Source organism: Lissotriton helveticus, chromosome 7 (assembly GCF_964261635.1).
Source record: "Lissotriton helveticus chromosome 7, aLisHel1.1, whole genome shotgun sequence".
NCBI lineage: Eukaryota > Metazoa > Chordata > Amphibia > Caudata > Salamandridae > Lissotriton > Lissotriton helveticus.
In genome coordinates, this window is record NC_136068.1 from 1,725,741,717 (window position 1) to 1,725,754,796 (window position 13,080).

General features: G+C 44.0%; 1 protein-coding gene across 2 annotated transcripts in view; it reads right to left on the reverse strand.

Annotated features, from left to right (window-relative positions):
* Window positions 1-13,080, reverse strand: part of LOC144770707 (B-cell receptor CD22-like) — a 255,878-nt gene that overhangs the window by 38,525 nt on the left and 204,273 nt on the right. The window contains exons 9-10 of one of the 2 annotated variants that reach the window (XM_078655435.1): window positions 10,251-10,354; window positions 8,339-8,417 (exon numbers count right to left, since the gene is read on the reverse strand). In XM_078655435.1, coding sequence (XP_078511561.1) covers window positions 8,339-8,417; window positions 10,251-10,354 — 183 coding nt within the window. Of the gene's footprint in view, window positions 1-8,338; window positions 8,418-10,250; window positions 10,358-13,080 lie in introns of both variants that reach the window. The other variant, XM_078655433.1, reaches the window with a different exon arrangement.

Sequence of the window (13,080 nt, forward strand, 5' to 3'; positions counted from 1 at the left end):
ACCCCGTTTTCCGGAAACGGACGTGAAGGGGTTAAGGCATGAACGATAAACTACTCGAGTGTCATGATATAAGACCACCGAAACCGTTGGGCGCCATGTTGCAGGGTTTCTGTACTCACACAGAACTGTGCACAGAGGAGTGGAACCTCGGCAAATTAGGATGTCCCAAAACTTACCTTAGCAACCAACTCACCCCTTACCGAGCTAGCTACAGTGTCTCATTGGACATATCAAACACCCAATGTTTAGACAAACCAGAACATGAACTTACAGTACCTCAGGGTACGTGGGACTCATGAACACTCTTTCGTTATATTATCATTACAAACCAGAACATGGAGTAAAGAAGACACATGTGCATTTGAAATGTTTATTTACTAATGCCGTCTTCTCAGGCGCAGTATCTTTGATAATACAAGTATACTTATTATCAGTAGCAAAATTATCAGCATAGTTACTAAGACATAAAAAGCGAATGGTGACAGCATGTTAACATGCTGTAATGAATAAGAGTTAACAACACTTATATCTCACCCTCCCTAACACATATATTATATTATTATCTAAGAAGGTCTCTTTGGGTTGTTTTAGGGCGGGCCCATACCTTAGTGTCCTAGCATGAAGGAATCACATCAGCATACACCAGCTCTCTCTGCATGTGCACCGCATCAAGTGTGTTAACAATTCTCGTGCAAAGCAATATCAATCCCGCCTCAAGCCCAAGTTGGCAAAGGCTGCACTTGTGTTATGACTATGAAGGCGTGGAGATCAGACCTCATAACAATTCCATATCGTGTTGCTCCTGAAACTTCAGCACTCTCCGTGCAGACATGTTTTATTAAACAAGACTGATATCAGAGCAATAACATATTATTCTCACATACACCACGGCAAACCACTAGGTTGAAAGCTAAGTCAACAATTAAGGGTCGTGTGCAGAAGTTGCAAGAAAGGAAAAATGGCGTTTAAATCTCAAATGTACCTATGCTAACTTAACACGATATAAGGATATATAGGAGCTATACAACAGAGCTTGATGGAAGTCGGGGCTGGATGTGGAGGACAGATTGATCCTGGCCAAGATTTTACCTTCGCAGTTAGAAATGTTTCTGGTTATTTTACTCATTGACGGTCAGGTCAGCGGGGTACAACTTATGGCATGAGTTGGATTCAATGTTGACAAATCGGCATTTCCAGCACTGAAGAGCCTTAGATCTTGAAGATGTTCGAGGCTACTGACGAACCAGCATGTAGCAGTAGCCTATAGGCCTTGGCAACAGTGTCCAAAAAGAATTATCTTTTAGTTTTGGCTCATACGTTGCAGTTTTGTGGTGAGAAATTGCACTCTAGCACTAGACAAGGGTCCAGGATATGGGAGGCACCGTATGATGGCTAGGACTCGATCTCTCCACTACGCCAGTGGAGTCCAATGCTATTTGGTCAACTGGAAACTTTGAAGATGGGGGGCTTAACAGGAGACTAGCCAACTAACCCTTGAATTCTTTGGCACCAGTGGGTGCAGGTCCAGTCCTTGGGGGTCACTATCCATGGACTGGCTGTTTAAGAGCTGCCCGACTAGGCTACAATGGCAGACCTAGAGCCATGTGTATAACAATAACTGCTGTAGACTACTAGAGACATTTAAATTTCTAACCCTGGGTAAACATTGTACAATTTACTACCATTTATTCAGGACTTGTAGATAAGTTAAATATGCCCGTCAGGTATTGGCCAATTGCACATACACATTAAGGATTCAAAGCACACACACTTAAGCCTGGACAGCAGTGCCCAGTGCACTCCAGAATTGAAAAAAAAAACAGCATCAGTTAAAGACATTGTCAAAATATCCCTTCCCTTTTCCCTACACATACACTCAACACAGTGACCTGAGTGTTTCTCTGTAGGCAACCATTAACCCTTTCGGTGTGCATGACAGAATAGATCTTTCATGAGCTACAGTGTTCATATGCACATGATGGTACCATTCCGTCGTGTGCATGCGAGGACTAAATCCCTCTGCTGTAAACAACAGAGGGATTTCCTTTTACTTTGCCTCAAGAGGTTTGGGAAGAGCTTCCCCAACCTCCCAAGGCATTTTGTTTTCAATGTAATGACGATCGGGCACATGGCACACCGATGTCATTACACTGAAACTGGAACTGAAATGAGCAGATCAGCGTGTATCAGTTTCCCTACTTCAGTGCTTGTGGGGCTATTTCAGATCCTGAGCACTGAAACACACAGGTGAGGTATCAATGGAAAGGGGAGTATCTCCCCATTCCAATAATACCCCTCCCCAGTGGATCCCTACTTTGAGATCGCCACAGGAGGGAAATCCCCAGGCAGGGCTCCACCCACTAGGCACCAGGGAGGGAGGAGTGGCCCACTAGAGAAGGGCTTTTACTCCCCCCAATGTTTTTGCATACAGTTAGTCTTTCTGCACCCCCTGGGGTGAAGAAAGAACACTAGGCAACAGGGATTTATTTTATGTGTGTATAAAGGGGTGAGGGCTGCCAAAAATGGGAATGTCAATGCCACCCCCCAAACAGCCATCACTGATTATCTGCCGGGGAGCAAATAGGGATTATGACCCCCAATCTGCCCCTGGCGGGGGGGGGGGCAGAAAGACCATCCAGACACCAGGGATTTAGTTTTTTTTCATATTAAAGGGGCTGCCCAGAAAGAACAAGACCATGCCCCCATCCAAATATATTTGGAAACAGTCTTTCTGCCCCCTGGGGGGGAGGGAGGAGGCAGAAAGCACACTTGGCACCATTGATTTTTATATATCTACTTTTAGGGGTGGGGACTACCCTAAATTGGCATGCCAATGACCCAACCCCCTAAATAAATGCCCACAGTCTTTCTGCCCCGCGGGAGGTAGATGGAGCAATAGCCCCTGAACTGCCCCCCCACCCCCGGAGGCAGACACCCACTAAGCATGTGGGATTATGTTTTTTTTTTTTATATATAGGGGTCAGGGCATTGGCATTTTGGGCAGCCACCACCTCTACTAATTGGACAGTCTTCCTGACCCCCTTGGAGGCAGATGTGGAAAATAGCCCCCAATCTGTCCCTCTGGGGGGGGAGCAGAAAGCCCACTAGGCAGCCAGGAACTGTTTTATTTGTAATTGAGGGGTGATGGCTGCCCAGAATTGCCATGTCAATGACCCCACCCCCCAAAAAATTGCCATAGTCTTTCTGCCCCCCAGGAGGATAGACCCTTATATGCCCTTCCTGGGGTGGGGCAGAAAGCCCACTAGGAACCCGGGATATGTCTTTTATTGATGTAGGGGTGAGGGCTGCCCAATATGGGCATGCCAGTGCCCCCCACCCCAACAAAACTAACTGGACACTCTTCCTGCCTTCTTTTGGGCAGATGGGGCCACAGCCCTGGGAGGCAGTAAATCCACTAGGAAGCCAGGGACAATATTTATTTTTATAGGTCAGGGTGGGAGTTTCCTAGAATGGAAATGCCAATGCCCCACCCCTAAAAAATGTACTGCAATCTTTTCGCCCCTCCCCCCACTGGCAGGCAGATGGGGGCAATAGCCCCTGACCTCTCCCTCCCGGGGGTGGCAGAATGCCCACTAGGCACCAGGGATTATGTTTTTTCATAGGGGTGGGGGCTGCCCAAAATGGACCTGCAAGTGCTTCAAACACAAATTGCACAGTCTTTCTGTCCCCCTTGGGTGCCAGATGGGGTATTTTTTACCCCTGATTGGCTCCCACAGAGCGGCAGAAAGCCCACTAGACTCCAGGAATATGTTTAAGTGCATGTCAGAGAGCAGCTTCATAGACAAAGGTCACTCAACCTTTTTTCTAGGGACATATTGTGGCTGTTTCTCATTAATATTTTTAGGCTCATCTGATCCCCAAAGGGAGCTGAAAACCACTAGATACCAGGGAAAGTTTCTGTTTGTGTGTGAACTGGAGTTATGCTGACAGTCTGCGTGTACTGGTGCTTGTCTGGCTGTGTTGAGGGCCTGCGTGTACTGGCGTTTGGCTGGCTGTGTGTGTACTGCATTTTGCTGGTGGTGTGTGTGGACTCGCACTTGGCTCGTGGTGTGTGTGGTATAGCGTTTGGTTGCGCAGTGTGTGTAGATTGGTGCCTGCTTAGCAGTGTGTGCGGACTGTCACTTGGCTGGTGGTGTGCATGGACTGGTGCTTGGTTGATGGTGTGCATGGATGGTGCTTGGCAGGTGGTATGTGTGGATGGTGCTTGGCTAGGGGTGTGCATGGTTGGCTCATAGCTGTTAGTGTGTGCAGCGGCTTCTCCTCCGCCATGACAGAGAAACGTTTTCCCCCCCAAATAGGGCAGAAAAGGACAAATAAAACAATGATAAACACTTCACTGAAATGATGGTTTGGCCGGCCACCTCAGGCCGGCCAAACCATCATGCCCAGTGAAAGCTCTCGTCAAACTAGCAACGGAGCTGGGTTGGAGAGAGCAGGCACAGACTTACAGTCTGTCCTGGAGATCTAATCAGGTCAATCCTGAAGCTGCTCTCTGAGAGCAGCTTCATAATTGGCCGCAGGGCATTCTGGGAGTCTTTGCTGCCTAGAGACGAAGAGGAGATGTGTGCGACATGGCCAGCTGCAGGCAAGTTATTTTTAAAATGTATTTATTTTTCCCACCCGTGCACCTATTTGGTCCCGGGCTCGGCGGCCATCTGGAAAACCTATCAAACACAGACGATTTGAAAACTAGACACCCCGGGGGAGTCCAGGGAGGTGCAGTTTGCATGGATCTACTAACATATTCATACCCAGAATTCCCTGCAAACCTCAAATGTGCTGTGGAGTCTTCAAAATTATTGACCGCAAAGCTACCCGGTTTTGTGAGGGTTTAACCTGCGTTTTTGATCCCGGGCTTGGCCTACCCACACAAGTAGAAGTTTGTGGCTCCCCATAGATTCCAGAACTTTCCATCACAGAAATGTGAGTAAAATGTGTTTTTCTTTTATAAAGTTTGAGGTTTGCAAGGGATTTTTTGGTAGCAGAACCTAGAGAGAGCCCCAAAAGTTACCCCATCCTGTATTCCCCATGCGTGTCTAGTTTAAAAAAATGTACATGCTTGCTAAGTTTCAGAAGGTGACAGCAGAACTAAGGTCCAAAATCCCAAGCTAGGTACATTGCAAAAAAGTGTCAGTTTTCATTGTAAAAATATGATGGGTACCCACACAACTAGGGTCCTAGTTGTGTGGGTAGGCGCTAGGCCTACCCACACAACTAAGGTACCCTTTGTATTGGGAGGCTTGGGGAAACACAGAATAGGAAAATGGTTATTACCAATTGACCTTCTATGCATTTCTGCCTTCCAACCATAAGACAATGTGTAAAAAATAAGCAGTTTTGAAAAAATTTCCTCTAATTCACATGCAAGTACGAGTACCTATAATTTCGGAAATGTGCAAATACTCACTGCTACTAGACTCTATATTTTGTTCTCATTTAGGAAATTCATAGGTTACCTTGATAGCTACTTTACACTCTTTATATTTTACCAAATGAATTGCTATATACTCGGTACACAATTAAAAAACATTGCAAGGCACAGCTCAGTTATTTGCTCTGGGTAACTCTGGTTTTTGTTGAACCTACAAGACCTATATCTGCCTACAACCAGATGTATACAGCAGACATAACGTTATATTGCTTTAAAAAATTTGTCATACTTACAAGAAGTTACAGATGAAAACGTTGGCACAATTGACTGTTTTTTTCAACTCAATTTCAATATTTTTTTATTTCAACAGTCTGGGGCCTGAATACGATGGCTGAGGGACCGCCACTGTCAGGTCATTAGAGGCCATCCCACTGCCATTTGGCACTTCAGGACTGCCCGCCGCATTACGAAGGCGGGCAGATGGAGGGGTGGTGGGGAAACCGACTGCCACACTTCTGACAAGATCAAGGAGCCCGTCGGACCGTCGGAGGGACTGCAATCCCTACAATAGTGGGGATGCCTGCTCAGGCACTGCCGTAAGGATTTAAATGTGCCTTTCCACTAGCCATTTTATGGTGATTCGCCCGCCATGAAAAGGCAGAGAAAAGTGACCCCTTCGGTATGGGGTCTAGGGGGTACCTATGGTACCCCACAAAACATCCATGCACCGTGGCCACATGGTGCAGGAATATGTTTACAAACATGCCTCTTAGCATTGATGCATGTGATGCAGCCCTTTTTCGGCTGCAGCACAAGTCTCAATGCTGAGAGGCATGTTTCTGACTGTCTCCACAGCGGTCGGATCCTAATTTCCCTGGTGGGACCTGCCGACTCTCTGTCAGCCAGTCCAGTTTCCGACAGGATGACAGTCGGACGCTCGTCCTATCACCATCATAATCAGGCCCTTAGTTTCTATAAGAAAATGTTGAAGGATCTACACAAATGACCCCTCGCTAAATTAAGACTTTTGTCTACTTTAATAGCTTCCAGGATCCATTATTGCTTTCACACCCATTTCTACCACTAACTGGAAGGAGGTTGAAAGCTAAAAAAATAGGAAAAATAGGCTATGTCCCAGTAAAATGCCAAAATTGTGTGGAAAGTTTGGTTTTCTGACAAAAGTCTGCCTGTTTCTGAAAGCTAGGAAGATGGTGATTTTAGCACCACATACCATTTGTAGGTAAAAAAAAAACAGCCACTTTCTTCTGCAGCACCTTTTCCTATTATTCCCCAAACAAACAACATTTTGCTGTGTTTTGGATAATTTCTCGCTCCCCTTGGGGAATCCACAAACCCTGGGTAACTTTAGAATCCTCAGGATATTGGAAGAAAAGGATGCAAATTTGGTGTGAATAACTTATGTGGACAAAAGGTTACGGGGCAAGAGAACATACTACCCCAAATAGTCAAAAAAGGCTTTGCACTGGGGGAGGGGGAGAAGGCCTAGCAGAGAAGGGGTTAACTGAAAGAACATCTCTTCCTTAGTGTAAGCTACGTTTTGGCCACCACTTTTGAATTAGGACTAGAACTTCTCTCATCCATTTACTGGGGGAACGCACTGTTGGACGCTGCTTCTGGGCATGCCTCCCTTTGTTTTTGGTCAATTTATTACAGAAACATTTCTGAAAAATGCACCAAATTCCACTAATTTTTAACAATGTTCTTGAGGTGGAAGGGGGTGGTAGCTTCCCCCTGATCACCCAGGTAAACGTCAAGCTTGTTTGTAATGCTTGCTTGCCAAAGTTCGTTACTCGGTATCAGAACATTGGAATGTGGAGCACTCCATTGAAGACAATGGAGTGCTCCATGCTTCTAAGGGCCGGTAAAGGTCCGCAAAGCAACATTCCAATGTTGTTTTCAAAAAGGCCTCTCTGAGACCAAGGGAATTTAAACCCCCTCGGGCTCGGAGAGGCCTTTGTTTTATTTGTTTGAACATTCTGCCCTCTAGTAGCAGAAAGTTCTAATAGCTTTATAGCCCTTCATAGCTGGGCTATACTGGCTATTGAAGTCCTGCTCCCGTGTTAAAGGCCCTCGCCTTGGGCTTCGGCCTTTAACGCTGAAGCGGGCCTTTATTAGCAAATATAGCCCGCTATTAGGCTATATTATACCTCACCACTTTCAAATTCCACCAGCATCCAAAGCAATATGGTAATGTAGCCCTTTCTTTTTTCTGTGTCTGGGTAAAATAATACTCTCAGGTTTTCATGTCAACCAAGACTGTTATCTAATTTTTTTAAAACTTTTTTTTCTCTTCAGTGTTTGAAGCACCCAGTCACCCAGTTACCAAGGAGAAGGGGAAATTCTTTACATTTATGGAGTCCACTTTCGCGAGACCTAACCAGTCCACTCTCTTGACTTCCTATGTGAGGATTTAATTGTAGTACAGTTGTTTCCAGGCCATAATCTGCACTGGTTGTCCCAGATGTGTTGCTTGTCAGTGGAGTCTACTTACTCTAGCGCTTCTTCAGTTTGTCATTGCATGCCTGCTACAAGAACCTCATACTTTTTGTACTTAGCGTCTATGACCTGGCAGTTGTCCTGTTATATTATTGTCCTAGGGAGTTGATGCAGGTATAGTATCTCTTTTATGTACAAGTGGGGTGTGTCATGAACTGCATGCAAATCATGATGAGACAAACCTAAACCCGCAGCCAATGAAAGTGATTCCTATATGTGGAGAAAACCCTAACTTGTATTATTTAAGATGTCAACTTCCTAATGGAGATCACAGAATTTGCTCCTGAATGTACATATGCGGCATAGGTGAATTTGCTGCCTCTAGCCATTTCTACCTCAGGTACCCTGTTATGTCAAAATGTCTGCTGCTAGAGATCCCCTCTGAAGAGAAATGTATAACCATCATGCACTCTAAGCAATGGTCCTCACCTGCTCTTCATGCTCTCTTCCTCGAAGCTGGCTGTAACCTTCTTCTACACTGCAATAAGGGTCGGTGAGCTCTGGATACCTGCAATAGAGACACATGCAAAAAACTTTTCAGTGCTGAGCTGTTGCCTCCATAAAAACATCCAACTCATTTTGCATAGATTGAGCTGGTTCACCCTGGTGCACAACTTCTGGGAAAATGTAAAACATTCAAATCTAAGTGTTCTAGCGATCATAACTGTTATGATACCAATAGGTAAGCATGAACGGCCCTGCAAGACAGGATGATAAACTGATTTAGATGGCTCCAAACTAGAAAGGTCCAGACAGCTAAGTTTAAGAGGCACAGTGCTGTCAGTCTCCTTATGGAATCTGCAGCCTGACTTTCGAAAGTTTGAGCATCTTTTAACAATGTATAAAAACATCTTCTTAACTGTTTCATGTCAACAGTAACCCTGGGCAAAGTACTACGATTCGCTCGTGTAGTTTGCGAAGTTTGAGCTACTTCGCCCTGCGCGAATTGCACATAGCATAGTGCAAACACACGTAACATATCGGTCATTATTTGCTTGCTCGCGTTCCTCAACGTCAACTTGGCGACCGTGAGCGAGCAAAATGACATCTCGGCGAGACTTTTTGCTCGTTCATGATCAGCAACATCAAGTTGCTGATCGCGAGCATGGAAAATAAACCTCCCGGCGAGATTCTCAACACGGGGAGGTCAGGTTTCTCATTGCGAGTGGTCGCGTATGCTCGCGATGAGAAACTGCCAGTCCGCGTTGAGAAAGCTGCAGCTCGAGTAAAAATCCACTCGAGTGGCAGAAAACGACCGCTTACACTGTGCAAGATGCGGTTTGCTCTGATTGCACAGTATGGACAAGCATTCGGCATTGTGCAATCACTGCGAACACTATTTTGCACAGTGCACTATGCAGTTCCCGCAGCTACTTGTAGCTTGCGTAGTGCGAAGTGCACTTCACGTAGCTACGCGTAGCGCTGCTACATGAACTACGCCCAGGGTGAGTCAACAGTAGGTCAGGGTGGACTTTGATTTCTTAGGGCCCGATGTAGGTAAATCTTTTTTACCACTTCTTAAATACCGATTCATACCGAATCGGTATTTAAGAAGTGGTAAAAAAGAGGAGGGCAGATGTAGGTAATTTTATTTTTATAATTACCGAATCGGAAGGAATCGGTATTTACCGATTCGGTAAATACCGAATCGGTAATGCCCATTGATTCCTATGGGCATTGAAGCCCATAGGAATCAATGGGCATTACCGAATCGGTATTTACCAAATCGGTAAATACCGAATTTTGCAAGGGTGCAGGGGGTGTCACTTTGACACCCTCTGGCACCCCAATTACAGGCATGTGTGCCTGTGTGTCACATGGCACAGGTGTGCATGCACAGATGTGCATGCACACCTGGATTCGGTATTTTACCACCCAATTGGATTGGGTGGTAAAATACCGACTCCTAAAGGCCTGTGGCACTGTTTGCAGTGCCACCTACATGTGAGATTTACCGAATCGGTAAAATTACCGATTCGGTATTTTACAGAATCGGTAAATTTACCGATTCGGTAAATTTACCAATTCTGTAAAAAAGGTCCCCTACATCTCAATGACCCATTTACCGGTCGGTAACAGCCAAATTCGGCCGTTACCGACCGGTAATGGCCACCTACATCGGGCCCTTAGTCTTTTCATATAGTTTGTGGCTGCTGACAATTGCTCCCCATTTGAATTTGGCAGTTAAACCTCCTTTTTATGTCACCATTGGAGCTTGGCATCTTTGCAAAGACCAATACCGGATGGAGACAGCCTCTCCCTGGGGAAGAAGCTGAATGCACAAAAGTGAACACACACTTATACACTACGACACAAGTGCATGTGATGGATGCATACTCACTCTTGCACGGATCTCCTCTGATTTTCGCCTCTCACATGGATGTAGTTATCTATGGTTCCGTAGAGATGCTCCTTCATTGGTATCTCTTCATTATTTCGAACATGCTGCTAAACAAAACACACAACCTTCTTATGCAAGAGGAGAACACCCATCATATAAAGTAGAAGTGTGTGGTAATTATAAACAATACACTGCAACAGATTCATGAAACGTTGGAACAAACCCCAAAATGTAATCAACCATTAAGGCAAAATTGTACTGATAAATCAAGAAAGCATTTTTGATTACATCTATGGTTCACAGAACACTACTTTCACAACAGCTGGGAATACTCTTTGTCAAAGCTGTACTTCTGGCTTTGTGTTAGGGGAACTGCATGAAATTACGTGGGCGTATATGTGTATGTTTCCTCCAGCTGTCCTATAACGAAAACCCTATAATAAGAATGTAGATAAGGCTACACCCGTTTGGAAGTTTGGAATATGGTCTCTTTGCTCAAGAGTACCCTGGCATTATTATAAATGGTGAATTTAACAGCATAGACAGGACAATATTGCATAGGAGATACATTTGGCATACAGTCAGTATTGTTGTTGTTCCATCTTCAAGAAAGTCATACGTGTTTACTTTGTAAACACAAGAAGCTGTAAATTCAATCACATATTATCATGATAGCAAAGTATAACAAATGAGCGTGTGGGTGATTAATATATATCACTGTGAAGTTATAATAAGCTAATGCATCCAAACAGCATGCCCACCCTAGACAAAAATGCCATAGAGCAGCAAAAATGTTATCATATTATGTAAAGTATTTCATGTAAAATTTCAGGTGTTGCATGTTCTCCTAGTAATTATATGAATAAAAAGGCACCATCACAAAATTATTTCACCATTATCATAAAAATACATTTGGAAGGAAAATTTGAAAGGAAATTATCTGTCAAGTTCTTCTTTCCTGGCACACACACAACCTCCAATTTGCAGTCCTGCAGTTTAGTGTTGAACCAGGTTATTGTGTCCTTAGTCGTCTACCTGCCATTCTCAGGTTGAAAGATGTATAGAAGGGGTTTATGATAAGACTTGTTTCTCTCTTCGGAAAAGGATACATAAATTTCACTAAGACACCCATTAGCAGCTTTCACTCAGTTGCAGAATAGTACTATTAAATCTGTGACATGCTTTAGATTCAAAGGGCACACTCTATTCAATAGTCCTGATCATCTGAAGGAGTACTTATCTCAGTGGATTGTCACTTACACCCACTGTAACTCACATTTTTGCCTGTTATTGAACAGCTTCAAGGTAACTCCCATCGATATCTTCCTTCACAAGGTCGCTGATGCCTATCTCCTCACAAATAGCCTGCATCCTTCTTCAACAATCAACAAAAGGCTTAGATATGACATGAGATTGATGTCAGTTTCTTCTGCCACCTCAAATTAAAAAAAAGGAAATGCCCCAACTTTAATACCCTGGTCCCAACTGTAAATGGAAGCCTGTGAGCCTGTGACCTGCCATGCACTATGCTCCATACCTCCCTGTGTGCTAATGATGAAACCTTTGGATCCTATTTACAGTTTTGCCGACAGGGTACTCCATCACAAACTTGGCAGTTGTCCTGTCCTCCATATTGTAAGTGCATAATATCCTATTTCACTTTCAATACAGTGGATGGGATATAAATCAGATCTGTGACAGAGTACCTGCCTAACAAACTCTAAATCAGGCTCTTTATCTTCAAAGTAATTGACTGCCTTTATCATGTCCTGACAAACATACTTCACATTACAGAGAGTGTGTGATGCTAGATAAGCTATTTTTGTTGGACTTGGAAAAACATTGCTTGATTGCAAATAATTTGATCCAAACACAAATGCAGATGTAATATTTTATTCATTTCATTATTTATACATTCTCAAATAGAGAGGTCTACTCTGGGGCATGAGTGCCCTGTTCATGTAACAACAGTGGGCATTCTTTATTGTACAGCTATTGTTCAAGACAAATTTTACAGATGTAAACATATATCAGAGTTAGATTGACTCTGATGGGGCAAATAATGAGACAAGATGCTGAGAAAGGGTCTGTTTACAGATGGACACAGGAAGAAGTTGTAAAGGACAAATATCAGGTTGAAAGTGGGAACCAGGAATGTGTAGAACTGTATGGGAAGCTCAGGATATATTGTAAGTGATAGGTAAAGAAGTAGGCAAATCAATGTTATTGGAAGTAAGAGTAAAAAAGAAAAAGAGTGAAAGCAAAACTTTGACTCATGGACGGAAAATTATGCCGAGGTTCTCAGGTGTCTTAGTGAGTGAGGATCAGTGCTTAATTTGACCCAGTGGTTTCCGGTGCTCGGCAACTGCACTTAATTTTGAATACTGGCACTATAACAGTCTGCCACACTGTGGCACTGTCTGTGTAATTTAGAGTTGAGGAGAACAACAGCTGTTTATTAATTCAATATACATTAAAAACGAATAATTCCTGACACCCAAGCCATTGTTATCGATTTGGTGGCCTGGAATAGTCCAAATAATCACACTTGTTGGGGTGCTATGGTTGATAGTTGCATAGGTATTGCGTTGGTAGTGCTTGCAAGGCAATAGGTGGTTAAAGCGGCAGTGGCCTACTGGTGAGGGCCCTGGCACAAATGTTATTATAAATTAAGCACTGGCGAGAATGATTAGTTTGGTTGGCTTTAATCCTTTAGGATAGGGATTCAGACTGTTGAGTTTTAAACGGAAGCTCTTGAAATGGATTGTGTGGCACTTGTTCAGCTGTTGCATTTCCTGGTTTTGAGAAGATTGTGTTAGTTTCCTACGTT